Below are 24,380 nucleotides of genomic sequence, written 5' to 3'. Positions count from 1 at the left end.
ATGAGGAATATATAAAGGCCTGTATCTACAGTATAGTAGATGTATGTACCGTATGTATGTCAACTGAAATTACTAGTCAAGAGTAGATATAATTCAACAGTAGCCTACATCACAGCTACAGTTACGTAAGTGGCTCATGTGTTGACAGCGATGGACTCTATGGCGAGCATTAACAGGATTACTCCTTCTGATCAGTCTCAGCCAGCCCTCCATCTGTCCACTGTTACACAACAGTCCTGGTGGGCCTACTGTACTCCACAGCACTGTGTGTGTGTGTGTGTGTGTGTGTGTGTGTGTGTGTGTGTCTCTACTGTAAGAGGCCACAGCACGACATGACAACCACGTCGACCCACTCAACATGTACAATATAGCTAAGTGAGCAAATCTTCCCCTTGACCTATATCTGCACACACACACACACACACACACACACACACACACACACACACACACAGACACACACGCACGCACGCACGCACGCACGCACGCACACACGCACACACGCACACACACAGACACACACACACATACACACACACACACACACACACACACACACACACACACACACACACACACACACACACACACACACACACACACACACATACACACACACACACACACACACACAGTGCTGTGGAGTACAGTAGGCCCACCAGGACTGTTGTGTAACAGTGGACAGTAGAGAGACAGTAGAGAGACACACACACACACACACACACACACATACACACACACACACACACACACACACACACACACACACACACACACACACACACACACACACAGACACACAGACACACATGGTAAGCTCTGATTAAGAACGGTGGTTGGTTATTAATCACGGTTGGATGAATAGAAAACATTTTGAACAAAGATCAGATCAGTGCGTTGAGGTCCTACTTGCTGGAGTTGGTGACGCACGACTCTGAACACAGCTGTCTCTGTCGACCAAAATAGAGCATTGGGGCACAAAGACGTGTGTGTATCTGACTAGATTTATACATCTGGTCAAAATAAAGTGAGTTTAACATACAAGTTAACGTAAGAAAATAAATATTTTAGGCCAGGCAACGCACCCTAACAGGCACCTGTTTAGACAGCCTTGTCTGACCACTGAACCATTTCTGCTGAGGCGGGTGGGCTTAATTTTTGTGTTTAAGTTTTATTCTCAGATTTAGATTTAAATTAAATATTTAATTTCATATCCCCAGATTTTTTTATGTTTGTCTATGAGCTAAGTATTTATTTATGGAATCCAGATTTCAGTATTGATTTTGCACAACAGATAACTTCACTCAAACACACCTTTCTGGTAATGTTGCTGCATTGTATCCATTTCCTCAGACTGTGATGGATGTATCCTCTGACAATGAAAAAGGACACATTGAAAACACAGGGTTATAATGCTAAAAATCATTTAAAAAATATATACTAATTCTAAAATAGCCTAGTGTCCTTTAAACTTGAGGACGGTATAGTGTATATACCTGGTATGTACGTTGTGTGTGTGTGTGTATGCGTGCGTGCGTGCGTGCGTGTGTGTGTGTGTAGAGGATACACAAAGGATAGACTGTTCCTAGAATGTATTGATCCTGATTAGATTGTACGTTCAGGTGAGTACAGAGTGCCCTGTCGGAGAGCTCTCTTGGTTGCTGTCCTGAACTACCCTTGAGTGCAGGGCAACTCAATTAGCTTAATACCCATGAGCCCCAGGAGGAGGTAGGGGAGAACAACGCCAACAATAACAAGGAAGTGATTACCTCAGGAAATAGAACAGAGGAGGAGTTGTTCACAACCCCATTACACACACCAACACACACACCAACTCACACACACACACATGCGCGCCAGGCTTAGGGTTCCTGTAATCTAAAGCAGCACCTAAACTAGGTTAGTAGGTCCCATGCAACAGGCTGCTCACAAGGCCAGCAATAGCCAGTTAGTCAGTCACTGTGTCACTGGGGCACCCTAACACTAAGCCACAGGTGCTAATGTCATTGTTATATACACACACACACACAAAGATGATCAAGTACATACATATCTGCACAGGGAAGTATTGTACCGTACAATTATGGAGTGGCTAAGAATGGGATAAGGGGAGGAAGGGGATAGAGTGGAGAGAAAGAGGGAGAGAGGGAGGGAGGGAGGGAGGGAGGGAGGAGGGAAAGATGAGGACATCATGTGACTGAGGTGAATGTGGGTCAAGAGTGTTTACAGTAAAAAGGAAATACTGGGGTCACTTTAAAAAAACACATACAGTACACACACACACACACACACACACACACACACACACAAGGACATACAACTTATGCAATAACACTATTATACTACCTCCATTCAATTCACAAAAACATCCATCATAAGACCATATAGCAATTGTTGTTGTTTTCACAACAAAAATGCACTGCACTCTAACACACACTCACAAACTGTGCCCATGCTTTACACCCATGTGTTGACTGCTCACTTCACGGAGGTTCCTGGAAAGTAGCAGTATATCTCCTGAAAGAGAGAGAGGTCAGGGGGGAGGGGGGAGGTTGTCAGGGGTCAGGGGTCAGGGGAGAGGGGAGAGGCCAGTTCATGGAAATGAGGAACATTGAGAACCACAACAACAAAATTGACCACAGAAGAGAGGCGAGACAGGGTCATGACCTCTGGGACTGGTGTGGTCCCTAGATGGGGACTTCCAGAGGGGGAAGAGAAAGGGGAAGGGGCCTTATTTGGGGTCTGTAGTGGGTTTTGGTGGGGGTTGGGGTGATGTCTTGTTCCTGAGGAGGGTCATTGGGTTTATTTCTATCCATGTAGCTCATAAGAACACCTGCCACTTTGAACTTGTTCTACAATCTCTAAACACAAGCAGAATGAAACCCTGCTGCTCTCTAGTGGTTGAAGAACAGACTGCAAGCGGCAGACAGACAACTATAGGATCCCACTTATTCCTATTCAACCAATACTATAGCGCCACCATGTGGTGAAACAACAGAGCATAACAGTCGGGCTGAAATCTGATTTCGGCAACAGGAATCTTCAGAAGGGCCAATAACCACTAGCAGCTCAGCAACCTTAGCTGAGTAACCTGTGAATAAGATGTTCACAAGCTTCAATGTCAACAACATTGTTGTGTGTCATGATGTGTAATTACAATAGACTATACAGCATCACAAACATCACAGCATGAACTGTGTGTTTAATAAGGTGTAGAAATGACAGTCAAAAATGGAATTGGAGTATATTAATAGTTTTATTAATTCATATTCCACAGTTTAAAATAATAAAGTGACATTCAAAAGGCAAGTGCTTAAATTATCTTTAAAATGCCTGAAAGGAAAGTCACACAATTCTCACACTCTCTCTCACGCACACACACACACACACACACACACACACACACACACACACACACTCGACTAGTGGCACACAGTTTCAGCTATATGTTAGGTAACACAACAGTTCCTTTCATGCGTGAGTGTGTTTCCCCTATCCAAATTCAACAGCCCCCATTAAACAACACTGCAGTAACCTCACGTACGGTAACCTACCACTGCCCCCAAGTTAACACTTACTCATTCACCTCTACTAACACTGACCTCCTGTGACCTTTAACATCCACATGCTCTGGTCATTCCTATTACTCAGAAAACCAGTCCCCATTGTAAGAACATGAGGCACAATCACCATAGACGGCCAATACAAGACTGGATGTAGGGAAACACACACACACACACACACACACACAGTCTGCAGTTCTTCACAAGGCCTTAAGTCAAATGTCTAGAAAACATATTCCTTTATTGGACATAAAAATAAGAGACGTAAGACAAACACACATCACTAAACACATATACTTCACTTGGCACTGTAGTATTGTTGCCCCCAGTTCATATTAACTCCATTTGAAAATCACCAGGCCCTTGATTTCACTTATTAAACTAGATTACTATTCCTATCCTGTTAGGTTCCTATCATGGTCTTTTTGAATTGATGAAATCACAATACTGTAAATTGCTATAACTTTTCAGACTATTTGGAATTGGAAATAGATTAGAGATTAAGTAGATTAGAAATCAAATGGAACGGTCGTTCCTGGAGGAGTGAATATTTCCCTAGAGGAAAACAACAATAAAACATCAAAGACAACAACAAATGTTTTAAAAATACTAATTGTATAATGTTAAAAATATATATTTTCCCGTAGCTGAACACTGAAATGCAACATACCATTTAGATCTTAAAATTATCCTACTATATAGCGAGCACAATCTGTTCTATACATAAATACAACTACATAATTATTGTCATAATAACTATTGTTATTACTTAGTGCCGACACAAGCTGTGATTCTGCATTGTTCTATTATGACTTCCCAGAAGCAGAATATAGCCTAGAGTAGTCTTATCTTCAGAATGCTGCTTCTCCTGTTTCGATCCCACAGGCACTCTCTCAAATGTTGATCACCCTGCCCATCTGTTGCCTATAGAACACGGTGTAGCCTACCTCTGGGCGTAGACCCTGTGAATGCTTTGCCTCAGTCCGTACAGACTGCATTTCCACTTGAGAGAGACTTCCATACATAACCCCCCCCCCCCCCCTAAAACCCAACTATTCCACCCCAGGGCAATGAACTGCATGGCCCAGTCATGGGGAGTTGGGAGGTGTCCCTGTTTGTAGAGTGGTGGGTTGAGGGATTTCCTTCCACCATTTTGTTTTCACTTACAGCTCATACTCGCTTGTTGGGTGTTGAAGAGAACCTTTTTTCCGTTTAATGGCAATAGAATAGCGATAGATTGCTGTACATGTGGTGGTGTTGGATATACAGGTCAATATTTCAAAGTGCCACCGTTTATTCGCTTACATTAGCCGGTGTTAGTGCAGAAAGAACGTGGAAACGTGTGGTTAATTTCATGTGTGCTCCGTTTGAAGTCCATGGCGTCGTGGATCCAAAAGGCTCCCCAATGTCTGCTTGTGCCACATGAAGCCACCTCAACGCACCACAGACACCAACCCCCTTTTAGAGAATTCTAGCGATAGTTTCAGCCTTCTCAAAAATCACTCATTCACATTTCTCTTGGCCCGGCCATCTTCTCTTTTCTCCCTCTTCAAATTGTCCAAGCTGTTTCGCTCTTTTTTCCTGTGCCCCATCCCACACACATCTTTGTCCTTCAAGGTAGAGAAGACTTCCTGGATATCATCTAGTCCCATGATTCTAGAACGGTCTCCATAGCATCACCTTGACAACAATGCTCACCTTCTGGTGCAAATGCTCCACAGCGCATGCTCTCACGTTATAGTCTGGTCATTTATATTGCAAATACATTGCAAGTATATTGTATAGGCTATCAACAAGCTCTAAGCAGACAGATACACGTATACAGTGACCACTATTGTTCCAGAGGGGGCAGTCGCAGTTTCCCCCTCCATCAGCTGTCGTTCTTCCTCCGAACCAGAGGTGGCGCTGGCTGTTACTTCCCGTGGCGGCCCCTGGCCACGGCCCCAGGGCTGGAAGAAGAGCCCAGATGTCTACCGTGGCTCCTCCAGCGCTGGCGCAGGACAAAGTCGTAGTTTTCTGAGGTACACATGGCGTAGAACACGTTGGCCTTGTCTGGGATCTGCAGCTCTGAGGGTTGGGAGAGAGGGAAGGGGAGAATGAGCACCTCAACAGTCTAAACCGGCTTCGTACGCGCTGTATCTCAAAATTGCCTCATGAATATTGAAAAAAAAACAAATTTGAGACAAACAATGGCTGTCAACAATGGCTACTGTTTTGCACTTTGAGGAGAGCAGGTATACACTGTATCAAAGTAGACATCAGCCTATTGTATGTCCTGAGCTCACCTCTGTCCTGGGACAGCACCTGGCTGAGGCTGAAGTCGTGACAGCTGACTCCTTCCAGGTTGTGCTTCTCTAGCGCCCTCTGGACCACCTGGGGGGTATGGTCCTGGCTCGTCAGCTGAGGGGCAGAACGCACAGAGAGAAGAGTTATATTGTGTATGTGAAACAGTGACATACTGTACTGCTCCTACGGGCCCGTTTGCCAGACCTAGATCAATATAGCCTCTTCCGAGACTAATAAACATTTCCAAATGGAGAGTCTCCACGAACGTATGACACAGTGATGGATTTAGTAAAGGACAGATATTCATATCTCTGGCACGCTAATAATGTAGTTATTAGGTTGACAAACTCACCAGAATGCTCTTGTAGACGTTTCCGTTGTTGCCGCACTCCACGCTGACCCTGACGATGCACGAGTCGGCTCCCTGCTTGTTATAGACCGGCAGCGAGCACTGGGGAGAGGAGGACGAGGAGGAGCAGGTGGAGGAGGAAGAGGAGGAAGAGGCCGAGCAGTCGGGGCTCAGGGCCATAGAGGAGGAGAGGTCTGGCTGGGAGGAGCTAGAGGAGAAGCTGGATGGAGTGGGGGATGATGAGGAGGTGGAGGAGAAGTCCGCGGCCACGTTGTGAAGGGAGCCTGACAGAGACTGATGGAGAGAGAGCGAGAGAGAGGGGAGAAAAACAACATACATGTTTAAAGTCCCCCTCGCTAACCTTTGCAAGATGAAAGACACACTCAATGTACACACAGTAGAAGCACAATATATTATTTAGCATACTCTTTTGTTAACAAATATCTACTCTGCCCATGCATGCAGAGCAGTCGTGAGGTGTGTACCTTGATTTTGAGTCTGAGGGGCAAGGGCTGAGGGGTGGACAAGTCCTCCATCTCAGACCCACTGGATCCAGAGGACGACACACTGATCTGGTCAGCGTGAGTCTTCCTGCTCGAAGTCTCAGTGACCGCGAGCAACCTATACACACACACACACAATAAAGGAGTTACTTAAAGTGCTTACAGTAGCTCCAAAACACCTTGTACTGCTAGGATGGTTGATACAGGCCTAGTATACAGGCCTAGTATACTGGCCTAGTATACTGCTTCGGAGCAGACAGAGGACAGGGTCAGGGAGCCAAAACTTACGAGGTGAGCTTCTTGGTCAGCAGGCGGTGGCTCCAGGAACTGGGGGAGTTGGGACTAGGGTCCACAGGAGGCTCCAGGTCACGAGAGAGCTCATAGCTGGGGAAGGGAGAGACGGAGAGACGGAGAGAGAAGGGTCAGACTGGCACTTCAAAAGTCAAGAGAGAGAAAGAGGTTGAAAAATGTTTTATTTTTCCTCACTCCATCTTTCTCATAGAGGGTTGTTTGTTACAAAGCATGATGCGTATAGGCATGCCGCATTATTTAGTTGTTTTTTTTTATCACATTAATGTTTGCCACAGACTAGACAGACATATTGACTCCCCCAGCCAAAACAAGCCATGTGTGTGTGTCTCTCTCTCTCTCACCTCTCCTGGTCTGTGAGCAGTGTGTGGGCCTGTAGCCAGGCGGAGATACTGGGGTGGACTGGGAGGCTGTACTGGGAACATGAGGTCTGGAGCTGGCGAATCTGGGATAGGATCTCAAACTCCTGTTTCGAGAGACGGGTGAGAACATATGGTCATGATTATGGCTCTCTCACACTGTATGTTGGTTTAGGTTAAGAGGTGCATTAATGGGGTTGAGTGGCTGTAGTTCTTTAAAGAACCTCTAGGGGGAGACACTTACCCTTCTGCGCTTCTCAAAGTTGATGAGTCCACCCTGTGAACAGAGAAAATAGTTTCCATTGACACAGTGAGCCATACCATTACGATAGAACAAAAGGAGCTATTTTAAATCCAGGTTTAGTAAATCAAATGAAGAGAATCAAGAATATGACAAAATGGTGGCAAAATTGCATGCTATTCTGACCGACTAACATTCTGAGAAGGGATTAACTAGACGCATTACAACACATACAGACACACAGGAGCAATGGGTTAGAGGTACAATGAGCTTACCTCCACGGTGTCTGTGAGGGCTGTGTCCAGCATGGTAAGGACAGTCAGGTACGTGCCCAGGTAAGGAACAATACCACTGGCAGAGCTCTGTGGGAACAATAAGACATTGCGTCATTCCACACAGCTTACATAAGCCCAGATCATGTTTATACATAACACCCACACACACACACACACAATCATTACTTAACCTTTGTACATCACATTCATATGACATTCTGGTGTCATTATAGTGCAAAGGGACACAAGGATCTTGTGATTTAAGACGTCTCTAATTGGAAAAGGGATCTTTCTATTTTAGTCCTCCCAGCCATGGTCCATCAGAGACGTGCTGCGAGTGACTAATAGGAGAAGTAGAAGAAGAAGCTAGGAGTCCATTAAGGTTTATGTCTCCTCGCTTCCTCATTCTTTCCAAAGCATTCATTCTTTGCTGTGACACAACAGTATTATTCTGGGCTTGTTTTCCATTCTTTCGCGTTCTTTGGGTAACAAATGAGGAACCCAGACGATTGTTGTTGGTTTTTTTCAATGAAATGAAAAAGTGGACAGTATAACTGAATATCATGCACTAATAAAGGTCAAAGCTAAGCTTTACAGTATGTGAAATCCATCATGCTTTGAAATTAAAGTGATGTTTTGCTTGGTGGGGATATGTACTTCAGGCGACTCGACAGACAGATGTGTCTTACCATCTGTTTAGACATGGGACAGAGCTTGGGTGACTTGGGAGCGGCGTTGTCCTCTGCAGGCTGATTCCCGTCCTAGAGTACACAGCCAAAACACAGCCAGCAGTTACATAACTGTTACACACACACACACATACACACACACATATACACACACACACACACACACACACACACACACACACACACACACACACACACACACACACACAGACAGAGACAGAGACAGACACACAGACAGAGACACAGACAAAGACACACACACACACACAGAGACAGAGACAGAGACAGACACACAGACAGAGACACAGACAAAGACACACACACACACACACACACTTATCATCACTCCTATTAGTTTGTGTTATTGGGCGTGAAAGGGTGTCGCCCTGTTACGATATGGGTGTGACTGCTTGATTGATGAGCGACAAACACAGGCACACACACCCCGACTTCACACCTCACGTGAACCGTGCCATGTCCACCTGCTTAATAATATGATACATGCCATTTAGCTGACGCTTTCATCCAAAGCGACTTACATTGCAGTGAGTGCATACATTTCAGTATATATGGTCCAGCCCAGCAGGAATCAAACCCACGACCTAAGCGTTGTCAGCGCCGCGCTCTGCCAACTGAGCCACAGAGGACCACACCACATGGTTAGGCGTTCCTTCAGGTGTGCATGTTCAGTCAAAGTAGCCCGCCCATCCACCCAGCCCGAGATTTGCACAGCCAATGCGTGACAGTGGGTTGATAGGCCGTCGCCATCGGATGTGTGACTCTATTTGATTGTGTGGTACAATGGTTCCTCTATGACGGAGTATTGACCATGATAACAGCCCTATCACTGTATAAACACTCGTATCAGGTCTTTTGTGGGTGAATAAGCTCCTGGGACAAAGCTGAAGTAGCTTGTTGTTGCTGTTGGGGTTTATGTGGGTGGATCATGTGGTTGATTGTGAGGTTCCTACCTCCACCAGGATCTCTCTGCTGGTCAGGACACAGTTCTCATCAGGGAACGTCTCACACAGTTGCTTGAAGTTGGCCATACACTCCCTGGAATCAAAACACAACACAATTATCCAATTATTTTCAATGAATCAGAAATAATTGACATTGTAACATTTGGAATCCATGTTGAGAGACAACACCTAAACACTTAGTATAAATTAGTTGCCCTGAAGGGATGAAATACAGTTCTATTGAGCTGAAGTAGTTGTAGAGTTCCTTCCTGGTACATTTGAAGTTCCATCATGCTGCTAAGCCTCAGTTAAAGCTGAGGCTAAGACCTCTTCACCTCCACTACCTCCCCTGTACTAACCCTAACCCCAACCCTAGAGATGTCTTCAACCCCCCTACCCCCCTGTACAAGTTCTCTCCTGTTAATAAAAAAAAGCGATAGATAGGCTTCTAGTATTACGACTGCCAATGGCCCCTGGTGTGAGCATTGATTACTTTGTCTTATAATGACTGTTGGATAGATGATTAACTTACTTAAACCAATGTCTTTGGATAAAGGCGTCTGCTAAATGCCATAAATGTAAATGTAAATGTAAAGCCTCGCGTCTATCCCAAGGCCTTGTGCTCTCTCTCTCACCTGCTGACAGCAGCCCACGTCTTCTTCAGCCTGTACACAGCGTTGGATTGGAGGGCTGACAGGATGGCTTTCAGAGAGGAGAAGTTCTTCAACTGTCTGCACTCCTACGGAAACAGAAAACACAAGAGTGCATCCGTCAAACCTGGTTCATCTCTCACCACATTTGCAAGATCAATGTCTACATTCAGCCTCTTTGCAATATTACAATAGCATATGTCTGGACATCAAGACTAACATCTACATGTAGCGTCTTTACGCCTGTAAATAGTACGCACACATATACACATATATATATATATATATATATATATATATATATATATAGAAAGACAAGCCTCTCTATGGCTATGCTTTGCTGACCTGTGCAATGGCGATCCACCTCTCGATGACCCGGGCCCTATGGGCGGGGCTAGTGTGGTGGGAGAAGTGGGGGGAGCCAGGGACAGTGGTGGGGGGGGGGGTGGGAGGTGAGGGGGCCTGGTGAGGTGTCGAGGGGCACAGGAGCGAGGTGATGACCCGGTTGGTGACGGCGTTGAACTGGGCGATGGTGGCGCGGATAGTGGGCGCCAGGTTCCTGCTCTCCTTCTTGTCTCTCTGGGACCACACACAACCCAGACACTGGAACGGCACCACTTTGACAAACAGCTCCTAGGAGAGAAAGAGAGAAGGATGGAGGGAGGGAGGGAGAGAGAGAAAGAGAGAAGGATGGAGTGAGGGAGGGAGAGAGAGAAAGAGGGAAGCTTTGTGAGCTTTGTAAATCATAAAAAAAAGTTTGGAGAAAGTTGGCAGAGGTCATGGCGATGATCGACACTTACAGCATCCAATCTTGTTAATTGCTCTGCAACGTCCTTCACAGGGAAATCCATAAATTCGGTCAGTTCCTCTTTTGCGGCCGCCTCTTCTTCATCTCCTGATCCCTCCTCTTCCTCCTTCTGCTGCTGCGAGTCACAATGATCCACTGCTGGTCTTGGGTGACTAGCTCTGCGATCTAGAGAGATAGAGATAGAGATAGATAGTTACTACCACCACAATACCCCCAGCCACATCAAACCTTCAACCATATAAGGTAATGTGGTAGTAACCAGAAGGGTAGCAATACTTCTCAAGGTGCAAGTGCGCATTTGAGAGTGTGTAATACTCTCAAACTGTGCTGATGAAGGCTTAATGTCGAGATCATGTCGAAACGCGTCCACAGTATTCACGCCAGAGGTATTCACATGAAGCTGCAGTACCTTGTTTCTGGAACTTCTTGAGCAGGGCCTCGGCGGTGCAGGCCAGGCGTCTGAAGCAGAGGCGGTGTCGGAGGTGGGCGCAGAGCAGGCGCAGGGTGTGGTGCGTGGGAGGCTCCTTGAAGTCCTCCTCGTAGTCCTCCAGCCACTGACGGATAAGGGGTAGGAGGGGGCTGATGCAAGGCAAAGGGAAGGAAGGCAGAAAGGTAGGAAGGAAGGGAGGGTAGGAACAGGATGAGTTTTATTGGTATGTGAAAGGTACTCATTGGGCATTTCCACATCAGTGCTGAGCGAATTATTAATACAATGAAAAGGTTAAGAATCAAGAGGGTCTCACCTCATTAGGCAGACAGTGTTGTCCAGGTTGGCAATCATGTCATCCCTACGGAGAAGAACACAGGCTAAGTTAGCCTTTGACTGACACACATACGTGTGTGTGTGTGTGTGTGATGTTTATTGTCAAGGCAATAAACATACAGACTCATACAGAATAACCCTGTGTGTAAAGACCCCATTACTACGTAGTCCACCTGTCTGTGCCCTGGGCTAGCTAAGGCTGACGTCAGTATCAACGCAATGGAAGTCTGTTGCTACCAGCGCTGCAGATAAGACGGTGGCTGTTTAACAACTGATATATCGTCATCGCAAGAGCGCTAAAGGTCACATGTGAAAGTAGATATATGAAGTGACATGCCAACGGAAGAAGTGGGAGTGTCTCTCTACTGGTAGGTAAGTGGCTCTACTACTTCTTTTTTTTTGCTTTATCGGGATAGAGTCAGTAGAGATCGACCGGATGGGTGAGAGAGAGGAGGGATGACATGCAAGATACTTCGGAATCGAACCAGGAACCTTGCGATTATGTGGTATGCGTAGGCAATGTTTTGGCAGAATATCCTACCCTCATATCAAGAGGGTTCTGAGGTAGCAGTTTCACACGCGTCTCTAGACATGCCTGTTGGATTCATCATGTGGTGAAAAACCGGTTGGGCAAAAACCTCCCAAAACGTCGCACAAATATGTATGGGGTGACAGTGCATTATCAAAGCAGGAATTCGAACATCACACCATGTGCATGCCAACATTTTTGAGCTGCAACAACAGAACAGTCTAAAAGGCGGCTCATGTTATAGTATGATAAGAGTGAAGGTCTTGGTGTCACTTGAATCTATGCCAAGGACTCCAGGCGAGACTCAAGGGTTTACACAGCTACTTCAGTGTGAACTGTTGTTCACAAAGCAGAACGTTGTCAAGGACTCCCCCCCTCCTCCTCCCTCCCTCCCTCCTTCCTTCCCCCCCTCCCCTCCCCTCCCTCTCTCCCCCCACGCCCTCCCCCCCAGAACATTTCAAAAGCAGCACACGTTTTCACTAACCATTCAACATCTAGCCCATCTCTGTGTCATACCCCTAAACATTTCTTGTCTATCTATATCTACGTCTTACTTCAGAACCCCTCAATCTTATCTGCATCATACCCCTGAACTCTATAATATAGAAGTCATTCAACCTATAACCGTGTCATACCCCTAAACCACCTGTGTCTGAACCTGTCTTCATCTATTTTCCCCCTAAACCAATCTAATTAACATATATCTATCTAGTCAGTGTGTGTCTCACCTCTGGAAGAGCAGTTCTATGAGTGTGTTGGTGCAGGTGAAGGCTCTGTAGGTGGAGAGGAAGACGCGGGTGTAGTCCTGTTCTTGGTGCTCCGGGTCCAAGAGGTGGGTGACCAGGCGCTCCAGGGTGGCTGCCTTCAGCCTCCGCACCTTAACCGTGTGGTACTTGATGAAGCTCAAAGCTGACATTGGGGACTCTGGCGGGTCGGCGGTGGCGGAGTCCGGGGTGGGGAGCACAGGCTCCCGTCGCAAGGTTACGCCGAAGACGGCTCCCTCTTCCACCTCCTCCCCCCACTCCTGCACTGGGTCCTGTGAAGGGATGTCAGATCATGAGGGGTTCAAGCAGAGGAGCTGGGTGTTTTTTTGTTGTTGTTTTTTTTTGTCTGCATTGTCATGAGGGACCTGCTCATGGTTGATATCGGGCCAAGGCTTTTTATTGGACAACATTTTTCTGTGACCGAACCTTGTCAAACGTGTCATAAAACAGAAGGAAATGTGTCTGGTTTGCCTCCTGCTTTGCTTGAAACTGCATAGCAGGAGCAGCTAAAAATAAAATAGAGAAACAATACAAGTAATACATAACCATATATATATATATATATATGGTTATCACTAGTTGCAACGCTTTCAAGCCCTGAGCCGGATCACGGACGAGGTACAACAACCACAGCGACTGTCTGTCTCAAATGCTGCCCGTCTGGATGCAACCGTGAACTCAACATGAGTTCACGCATTCCATCTACGCAGGTGTAGCAGAGGCACCTGACGGACACACAGCCTGGAGCAGGTATGAAAGCCTGTTAAGCACTAATTATCACTCTCAAAGTGCTCTGGCGCTATAAATCCCAACGTGTGGCACGTTCAGCAAGACACATGCAACATGGGAGGGAGTATCCAGGACTGCATGTTCTGTTACCATTTCCATTTCCTTTGCCAAGATATCTTTTATGTCCCTTATGGGGGAAATTGTCCTTAATGTGTAACGGAAAAAACAAACCCCCAATGCAGACAGACACCTTCCTACGTAGGAAACAGAAGGTGGAGATGACGGAGAGGTGAAGGTCTCACCCTGTCCCTGTCCCTGTCCCTGACCCTGACCCTGACCCTGACCCTGTCGCTGACCCTGAACCTGACCATAACAGCAGGTTTCAGTTTCACGGAGAGGACAGGTCAGGACCCCACCCATCTACAGACACCTGCCTGACAGTGTTATTGAACTCTACTGGGTGGGACATGCATCTGCGCTGGCAAGGGTCCTTTTTGAATAATTTTCTGTAATTTGTGGTTCATTGAGACAGAAGCGTTGATCACCACAGCAGACTCAGGCACACCAGCCTGACACTTGACTATAAGCAAAGTAGACTGTGGCTAGAAAGAGCTGTGGCTGCCTAACTCACTGTCTACCCTACATCTAGTCATGGTCATATTGGAGAGGCCCCTCTCTGCTGCGAGTGATACATCCACATCCAGCAACTCACATAAAAAAAAGAATACATCTTTTTAAGAGCGAAACTCCTCCAAACACATAAAACACACCTATTAAGAAAGAGGAAACTGCCACACGATCAGCCACAAAAAGACAAATCAATGTTCATTCTCTGTTATAAACAATATTGATAAGCTCCAAATTGGAGCCTCTTATCATTATGTAAGTGCAGGGAGAGAGAGCCAGTATTTACTGTTCCGTCCATATACCAGACATGCAAGGCTGTTGATAAATGTCCACGGAACACTGCACCATTACCTCATTACCTTAAGGTCCTGTCCTCTTGGATACACACTTTAGTTAATCACACACACACACACACACACACACACACACACACACACTTTTATCTGACACAAAACGAGTCATTATTGTGACAAACAACATGCAAGATCAGGCAACAGAAATTAATTTAAAAGAACCAACGAAGAAACCAAGCCAAGAAAATATTGAAACAAAGCTATTTTTACACTAAACCCTGATAATAATCCTGGTCTTTATCATTACATATTCATTAATAATGGTACAGTTATATTAAATAGAAATAATTTTAGAGGCTTTCTGCTTGGAAATGATCATATCCTCAAAAGAGGCCCTATAGGTTATTGAATCCGAGTGACAATATCATGCCGAAATAAAACGACAGCCGTTTAAAAATAACATGAACACAAACATGAACGAGAATGAATTAAATAAATACCATTGACAAGTGCATTTTCCTCATAGTTTCCATTCGTTTTAGTTGTTGAAAGTGTTTAGAAGTTCCAGTTGTTCATGGAGTCATGTCTTCCATGTTCGTGAGACTGAGGCAGATGCTATTCCACAACGACTAGTTATGTAACAAAGACAGTAGGTTGTTCTCAGGATGCTGTCACTCCGTGCTGAGACACAAAAGTCGCTGAATTGCGTATTTAGTCGACATGTTTGTACACGTTAACGCAAATCAAAACAAAAGTAAGCTAATGGAATGAACGTTTAAACAGACTTAGAAAACGGGAGGCAGTCACCGCTCCGGGAGGCACCTTGTGTGACAGGTTTCGGTGTCAGTCCCGTATGAGAACAGCTGAGTGCTCACCTGAGAGCGGTAGGCTGAACCATTACCAGGTAGGAGGGAGTCACGCCTCCAGGCGCCCCCCGGGTTGACGTCAAATCAAATCAAAGTTGATTTATCATACACAGAGAATATTCAGAGAATAAATCCGTAGACGATGCAGTGAAATGCTTAGGGCAAGCTAGCTCTTCAATAACGTGCAAAAGAGGCAGCGACAGGCACATTTATTCAAACAACGTTCATATGTTAGCACGGAAAATGTATACAACTGAATCAGTTTAGGTTATCCCGAACAAAATGTGCCTCTTTTTTTAGAAATATTACAGTACCTGCAAATGATACCAGGTAAAAGCTGCAGAACTTCCTATGACTATTACAATTAAGAAGGTTTAATTAATGATGATGAAAATCTAATAAATATAGTACTTTAATGCATGTACAGTATCTTACAATAATCATTAGGTCCATCATCTGTGTTTCAAGGAGGAGGAGGGGGGGGGGGTGAGAATTGTTTCAAGTTATCGCAACAATGAAAATAATTAAGGCTATCTGACAACGGTGGAGGTGTAAACATACTACTCAGGTGACTATACCCCCTGGTATCTCAGACCTTCAATAACTACCTGAGATCCAGTTGGGACAGTTTTGAGAATAACTCTCCTATCCACTCACGACGACATGGGGTGTGGTCTGGGAAATGCCGTAGGAAAACTAGTCTGTTCTGTTTCTGTTTAGGAATCATCTGTTCCTTTTCAAAATGATTGAAAATTCATAAAAAAATGATTTTTAATTCAGATGAAAGGAACATTGTAGGGTTTTAATTTTTATTCCCCCCTGTACAAGTTCTCTCCTGTTAATAAATAATTAAATAAATAAAAATGGCTCCAGGCATTATGACTGCCAATGGCCCCTGGTGTGAGCATTGATTACTTTGTCTTATGATGACTGTTGGATAGATGATTCACTTACTTAAACAAATGTAGTTATTGTAAGTCGCTTTGGATAAAGGCGTCTGCTAAATACCATAAATGTAAATGTAACGTAAATGTAATTGAGCTGAGACAGCTTGACTCTCTGGCCCTAATGATTCAGTTCATCTGTGCTTGAGTGAAACCACTACTGGAGCAAATCAGTCAAGTCTGGTCATTATTTTAACTGAAGTCATTGTTTTAACTGAACAACAGAGTGCACATGGATATTTGATGAGAAATTATCTCTGTAGTCTACTTTTACCCTTTAAAGTTACCCCAATATGATAGATCACTGCCTCCAGATTCAGCCCAGGCAGATGGCCTTTGTCTGTCTGCTAGGGCCCCTATTCTGAGCACTGCTCATTAGTAAGGGAGCAGACACCGGGCTTCAAAGAGGAGGATGAACAATGTTGTTTGACTAATGAGATTTCTCATCTCTCCTCTGTGAATCTAAAAGCATCCCTCCATCCCTGCCAGCCCAGAGAGGCACAACAAAGAGAGAGTGAGAGACAGACAGGGTAGCAGAGGGGACGTTCATTAACACTAATGAAACACATCAATAGATGACAAGAGGACGGGCTGGCGAACACAGACACACACACACACGCACACGCACACACGCGCACGCGCACGCACACACACAGACACACACAAATACACACACACACGCACACGCACACGCACGCACAACGCCATTGAATTCACAGCAACGCGCACGTGAAAGAACATTATGCAATAGTTTCAAACCAAATATACCTCTGAATTAATTTTACCCAGAGCAAAAAGGGGCAAAACTCTTACAATGACCATATACAGCTCAGAAGTATAGACCATGTTCAAATGACAAGGTTTATCTGGAGAAAAACAGTAGACACAGCACACTTAAGGAAAGACAGATACTGGGCACTTCCTGAAGGGTACTTCCTGAAGGGTACTCCCTTCCTCGTCAGTGGTAAAGATAGCTCATATGGAACAACAACAATGCCAGTGAAACTGTTACTGAATACGTACAGGAAACAAAAGCAGATGGCTACTTGAGAACCACCTCTGCTCTGACGTACAATTTCCAGATTCACGACACCCATTATCTGTACTCTGATAACCCCTCCCTCATATCTGGTGATTTTATGAGGTGATGCTAGCAGTAACGTAACATGGGCTCTCAACAGTCTTTCTTCCATGAAAGGAGGGGTGAGAACAACCTGATTTATGGAGGCGTGTCACGTGAGCTCAGCAGTAAAATTGCCCCCAATGAATATCTGTTCTCCAGCTCTTGGCACTGATAACTCACGGATGACAACACATTTAGGGCCCATTAAATCAAACCTGCTAAAAGGAAGTTCCTAAAGAGCGCCACAACAACACCCTTCCTACGCCGGTGTGAGTTCAAAGTGCAAAGAGGTGAGTTTCTTTTCGATTCACACAAGCAAGCAATGCTTTGCTGATCAGTTGATACTAAATGCATGCCACATTTTCACCTTTTGAAGAAGAAAGCTGTTCCCCCCCCCCCCCCCCCCGAGTTCCACATTACCAGTGGACACAGCCCCTATCTCACACTGAGTGACCCATATAGGCATTTGACACAAGGCATAGTCAGTCAAAACCATAGGCATTTTCCTTGAGGCAACTTAGTTCCTCCTTCTGGAGGGAGAAACACAACAACACCACCATGGGGTTTTACACACTATACTGTAGGGCCAGGTTAACCTGAACCAGGCTGTGCTGGCACTGATATTTTCTTTCTTGTCCTTTCCAGCACTGTTACAGCCACTGTAGTGGATGCATAACCAGACCAGTTCAGCTCAGCTACAGTCAGCTTGGCTCTGTTGTATGATTCAGGCACATGTTCCCAGCCCCACTCACCTCAGTTTGGACGTCAGTGTCGAGCAGCTGGAAGCTACGCAGCCAGACACCCGGCTCCATGTCCGTCTGGACGTCCACGCGGTGGGTGTGACGCAGGCAGAGCAGTCTCTTCATCCTCCCCACCCGGGCCCTCAGGCCCCTGCCGTCTCCCCCTCCTCCTCCACCACCACCACACAGAGCCAGAGTTGACCGCATCCTCCACAGGTAGAGTCCTGAAGGTTCTCACGGAGAGGGAGAGGAGTTAGGCACCTGTAGAACCACCGTCAAGGAACAGTATTAGACAACATTGCCTCTACATACATCCATACACAGTCAGATATGCAGAGGTCTGTAAAATGCAACTTTGGCTAAGAGAGGGTAAGTGATTTAGGGGACAATGAGTGTGCTTTCATGGTGCCATCAGCAGCACTTGGCAGTGGGGAGAGGTAAGATGTCTTACTCTCGACATCAAGGGAAATGTGTGTTTCTTTGAAGAGGAAGAGGTTCAACTGAGAGAATAAGAGTCATTCAGTGATCATTTATGGGCATCTTGATTAGATTTAGGGTCCTGGCCACATATTTGGAACGGTGTGTACCTCTGTAGAGTATTACCCTGATTAATGAATTGGTTCATCATACAGTATACATATATATATACACAGTGACGTAAATCCTGATCTAATTCCATTCTTGGAAGATACTTAAAATGGCCCAGGAAAAGAATGTGTCCTTTCTTTCAATGGATTCCGGACACTCCACATTTCAGAATAACCATGTGAACCATGACCTATGTTACGTAGAGACACAGTCCTACGTAGCCTGTGTTCCTAAAATCAACAGGCTTTTGTTCAAATAAACCTCTCATCCTTTATTGACACCACACCTCTGAGTGAGTGGCAGTGTGTTGTGGGAGTCTCTGTTGCCAAAAACACATCAAAACTATTTTAAGAAAGATAATTAGGACACTATACATGCCTGTACATGCTACATCAAAATTCCCCAACACATACCATGAGTAAAAGTCACTTACAGCCTTTGGATTGGTTCGCTCCTCTGGAATCTCTCCGCCACAGAGATCAACCCTGATTCATCCTTGGTGCCATGGTAGGTGTTCTTCTCTGAGAGATCAAGAGAACAGTCCATAGAGAAACATAGGGATAATGGTGCACAGAAGAGACTGGTATTTGTCACTCAGTGATGGTGGTGTAGCTGAAATATGGGGGGGGGGGGTCATGGTCCTCCTCTTTCCCTGCCCCCTCCGCTATTGTGCTATTTTCTGATATCTTTCTGTAGCAATCAGTCTTTGTTGATTATACAGATCTGTCAGATCTCATCATTCCGCTTCACTTGTCTCTTCATTGGAACGGAGCGGCCCATCTCTACCCCCCTCCTTTGTTTTCTCATTGGCCGTCCATCAACATTGAAGCTATGGCTCCGATTCTGTCTGTATTGCCGCCATAGTCCCTCTGGCAATACAATTCAAGTACTGCCAACTAATGTAAACCTTCCTCAGGCCTGTGTGTAATGGATGATGGACACAGGACAAATTAAAAGATCTCAACCCTAAAATGTGTTTAAGAATCTTACCTGCAAGTATTCCATCATTTCGGGTCCTCATCGAGTGATATTGTTCCAACGTCACACCCATAGACATACATTGGTCACACCACACGTTATCTGGTCACACAAGTGTTATAATTTCACATTATGATAGGGCTAAAAGTGGTTTTGATGTAGTGCAGTGTGATTTAGTGACTGCATTGTAGAGCGTGAGAGTGATTCAGTTTTGGAAAACACACACAGGTGCACGACTAATTGAAGGCTAGGTACCTTAAAGAGACAGGGTAAATTCTCTCTCTCTCTCTCTCTCTCTCTCTCTCTCTCTCTCTCTCTCTCTCCCCCCCCCCCTCTCTCTCTCTCTCTCTCATCCTGGTTTATGAGAAGAGTAATGTTCAGATAGGTGGGTTCAAGACACTTTACAATTCAGCTGATAAAGAGGTCAGGAGGAGGAGTCAAGAGAAGAATGTTTTCTGGAATGTCTGCAGTGGGTCCCGGTCTCAAGCCTCAGGCAGAGAATGATCCAAAAGAATGACTCTGACCTTTCAAGGGGTGACGTGTGAATGATTGTATAAGAACATTTGTACATGCAGAGATTTGCAAGGATCTAAAGTTATTTGGTCAAACTTCAAATTGGAGGTGAAAATAACTAAAATATCACCAATTCCTGTGTGTGTCGGGGGAAAATGTGTGTCTCTGTGTGTTAGTGTGTGTGTATGTGTGTCATTGAGAAAGGTGTGTGTGTGTCTAGAAACTAGGTCAAAATGTTGGAACAAAAGTTAATGGTGCATGTGAGTGTCTTTGTCTGGCTTACTCTCTTTACTTTTAGCTTTGTTCCACATAACCTGTAGCTGATTGTATAATGCACATATTTCTTCTACCTACGTCACACCTTTGAACACAAATCTAAAGTAAATATAGGCCTACTGTACTATATTTACCACAGTAAGTCTAACAGCTACATTTAATCAATCGAGAGATGAGATTCTGGGTTCCGAGATTACTACTGTACATGTTAACATGTTCCTACTTAGATTTTTGCTTATGATGACTGATGTATAGATGATTCACTTACTGTAGACAAATGTACTTGTTGTAAGTCGCTTTGGATAAAAAAGCGTCTGCTAAATGTCAAAAATGTAATGTAAATGTTCAGTTTGCCTGGCACGTGAATGTCCCTGAGGGACAACAAATGTACGCTGCTCCACGTCAACAACCTCCCTCCCACAAACAGGGGTTGGAGAGAGCACATTTCTCCTTGGTGATTGACATACGCCACTGTGGACATGCTGTCCGTTCGGACCAGGACACGATGACCTTGCAGGAACGGGAGAAAGTTACTTGGGGGCTAGAGCCACTATGTTGAGCTCAAGCGCGTCTATGTGGGCTGTGCGTAACTGACCCGGCAAACATTGTGTAACGTCCCCCCATCCCTGAAGTGACATGTCTGTCATCACAACCTATCACTCGAGGACTCTCCCCCCCTGGAGGCAGGGGGACGGGTCTCTCCACCATGGGGGAGCCCTGGAGGCTGGAGGGACGGGTCTCTCCACCATGGGGGAGCCCTGGAGGCAGGGGGACGGGTCTCTCCACCATGGGGGAGCCCTGGAGGCTGGAGGGACGTGTCTCTCCACCATGGGGGAGCCCTGGAGGCGGGGGGATTCCAGGACACCCAGAGTGAAAGTCCTGCATGTGGACGAGGCCAAGCCGAACAACAGCCATCGATAAAGCCATTAGGCCAAACTAATATGTTAAATTAATGCATTTGTAGACGCTCATAACTAACAGTTCTTTCTCTGTTTCACTTCTGACACTGAAGCGTCGGGTTACACACTCGCCCGGCTGATGGCATAGCAACAACAGACACACAGATGCATGCGCGCACGCACGCACGCACACACGTGGTGAAAAACACAATCCTTGTGACTCAGTGTGCACTGATTCAAATAGCTTTTGTCCATGTCCTTCTGCCTTGGCTGCCTGTCTAGTAGTTACATAAGACAGTCAAAACCACGGCCGTCAGCATGTGAGAGAGCAGAGAAGACTGACTCACATCTCTGATTCTACAGGATGAGGAGACGTTATTCTGACAACATGGAGATCATGGGACAGAACACAGACAGTCCTAAATGTCAGACATGATGGAAAAAGAGAAAGCTAGATAAAGCTGAGAATTTGATCATGGCTAAAATGTTGTGTCCTTGATTTAGGAAACACCTTTATCCACTGTGCATCTATGGAGGTATCAATGATCTCTGGGTACTTCTGACATCTCTCTGTGTTAGATCTGACATTCGTCACCAGATGTGTGCCACCTATTGATGCAAACAAAGAGGGTCAAAGACCAGAGAATGACAGTAGGATTCATTGTGTGTGCAGTACACTTACAATACAGTGTGTGTGCGTGCGTGTGTGTGTGTGCGCATGTGTAAGATGACCCATTTGTCGTTGACTATGCAGCATACTTAGAGAGACAAAAGGATAGAGAACCCTCTGAGAGAGGTAACCTGCTCCTCCCAAAACCTCTTCACAATGACTCTCTCATTACCATTGACAGTGGCCTTTGAACATGACGTACAGCGTTGGGAGCATTGTCATGTTATTTCAGTCTCTGGGCGTGTACACCAATTAAAATGTGAGTGTTAAGGTATCAAACTTATTCTGTACAGTGTGAGTTGATGGATGTATACGATTGTAGTCAAAGGTATAACATCAATAAATGCATACGAGTTGTGTCTGACTGAGTAGGTAAATAGAACATATATATGTCATTTAGCTGACGCATTTTATCCAAAGCAACTAACATTGCAGTGAGTGCATACATTTCAGTATATATGGTCCCAGCGGGAATCAAACCCACAACCTAAGTGTTGTTAGCACCATGCTCTACCAACTGAGTCACAGAGGAGGACCAAAGAAACAGCAAGACATAGAGTATAATCTGTTGGGCCAACAGTGGATGCTGGCCAAGAACATTACTGTTGTCAAAACATGCCCATGTACTGTAGAAATGGAGCTTACCGATTTTAAACAGAGCTTGACATGGAATGAAAAAAGGCCCATTACTCATTCATATTATATCGCGAGTGTTCTAGAAGAAGTGCCGGTACTCCCAACCCAGATCAAGCACTGGCTTTCAAGAGCAATCGAAAACATCTACTAAATCAGGGATAGAACAAAAATCATGAGAGCAATTCTTCATGCCACAAAATAAACCACACACAATGCCTTCAATCAAGATCTCTTTTATTTCATTCTAATTTCGGTTACAATTTTAGTATCTACAAACCTAAACACGTGCAGGAGTGAAATCAATAGTTCTTCTGTCACACGTTCTTGTGAAACAGGAATCCCATCCCAGAATGCCAGCTTACCCCATGTCAATGGACCGCCACCAGAAGAAAATATTTTCCTAACTACAGTACAGTATAATCCTTAGATCGACAATATACAATACATACATTTCTGTATCTAGCGCATAAGGAATAGACTGTTTTAGAGGAGTGAATAATATGAGAGGAATGGGATCTCATAGCCTCTTTGAACCTCAAGCCAGGGTCATTTCACTCTATCAAGGGTACAAGTATGCACTACCACTGCACACTAGATAGACTTCAGCCTGCCCCTCTGTGATCGCCAGCCTTCTGGCCTGGGATCAGAGCTTGCCCTTCTTCTTCTTGGTCCTGGTCTTCCTCTTGGTCTTAGAGTCGATGATCAACTGAGACTGGCGCTTCAGCGTGGCCCTGGTGATGATGTCACCCTCGTCGTCTCCGCTCTCCTCCTCTTCTGAGAGAGAGAGAGAGAGAGGGGGGGGGGGGGGGTTGACAGAGAGAGAGAAAGAGAGAGAGAGAGAGAGGGGGGTTAACAGAGAGAGAGAGGGGTTGACAGAGAGGGAGGGGTTGAGAAAGAGAGAGAGAGAGAGAGAGGGGGGGTTGACAGAGAGAGAGCGAGAGAGAGAGAGAGGGGTTGACAGAGAGAGAGAGAGAGAGAGGGGTTGACAGAGAGGGAGGGGTTGAGAGAGAGAGAAAGGGAGAGAGAGAGAGAGAAACAGAGAGGGATAGTCTATTTCAGTCAAGTCACCACAGACTTCCCAAATGTGTACTGTACTTTGCGCATGCAAGCATGTGTGTGTGTCTCACCGTCGTAAGGGTCCTGTCTCTGAGCTTCAGGCAGCTGGATGCGGGTGTTGTAATGTGGTAGCTTGCCCTCGATGCTGGCATGGAACTGCACACACACACACACACACACACACACACACACACACACACACACACACACACACACACACACACACACACACACACACACACACACACACAGAATGAGAGACAATCAGACAGCTGTGCCAAGCCTGGCTGACTTCCAACCAAGACACAGACAATGTAGGTGGAGACAATGTCAATCAAGCGAAGTCAACTCAACACAAATCAAAGGGTTCACAAAATATCTGCAGGAGTTCA

At 45.4% G+C, this 24,380-nt stretch overlaps 3 protein-coding genes across 3 annotated transcripts in view; 1 reads left to right on the top strand and 2 right to left on the bottom strand.

Annotated features, from left to right (window-relative positions):
- Window positions 1-24,380, top strand: part of nfil3-5 (nuclear factor, interleukin 3 regulated, member 5) — a 54,293-nt gene that overhangs the window by 14,369 nt on the left and 15,544 nt on the right. The gene's annotated exons all lie outside the window — the stretch shown is intronic.
- Window positions 3,786-15,528, bottom strand: rgl3a (ral guanine nucleotide dissociation stimulator-like 3a). Its single transcript, XM_083693390.1, has 17 exons — window positions 15,200-15,528; window positions 13,015-13,322; window positions 11,738-11,782; window positions 11,404-11,573; window positions 10,987-11,159; window positions 10,532-10,819; window positions 10,172-10,275; window positions 9,546-9,630; window positions 8,575-8,646; window positions 7,886-7,972; window positions 7,614-7,646; window positions 7,355-7,476; window positions 6,990-7,085; window positions 6,684-6,819; window positions 6,202-6,492; window positions 5,849-5,963; window positions 3,786-5,630 (listed from the first exon to the last, which is right to left on the bottom strand). The coding sequence occupies exons 1-17, from the start codon at window positions 15,230-15,232 to the stop codon at window positions 5,476-5,478; spliced, it is 2,313 nt and encodes a 770-aa protein (XP_083549516.1). The 5' UTR covers window positions 15,233-15,528; the 3' UTR covers window positions 3,786-5,475.
- Window positions 23,167-24,380, bottom strand: part of odad3 (outer dynein arm docking complex subunit 3) — a gene marked incomplete at its 5' end in the record, with an annotated part of 6,600 nt that continues 5,386 nt past the window's right edge. The window contains 2 exons of the mRNA XM_083693671.1: window positions 23,167-23,706; window positions 24,060-24,144. Coding sequence (XP_083549797.1) covers window positions 23,576-23,706; window positions 24,060-24,144 — 216 coding nt within the window. The 3' untranslated portion in view covers window positions 23,167-23,575. The remainder of the gene's footprint in view (window positions 23,707-24,059; window positions 24,145-24,380) is intronic.

Source organism: Argentina silus (genome assembly GCF_951799395.1).
Source record: "Argentina silus genome assembly, chromosome: 22".
NCBI lineage: Eukaryota > Metazoa > Chordata > Actinopteri > Argentiniformes > Argentinidae > Argentina > Argentina silus.
The sequence above is the reverse complement of the archived record's forward strand: the minus strand, read 5'-3'. Positions and strand labels throughout refer to the sequence as shown.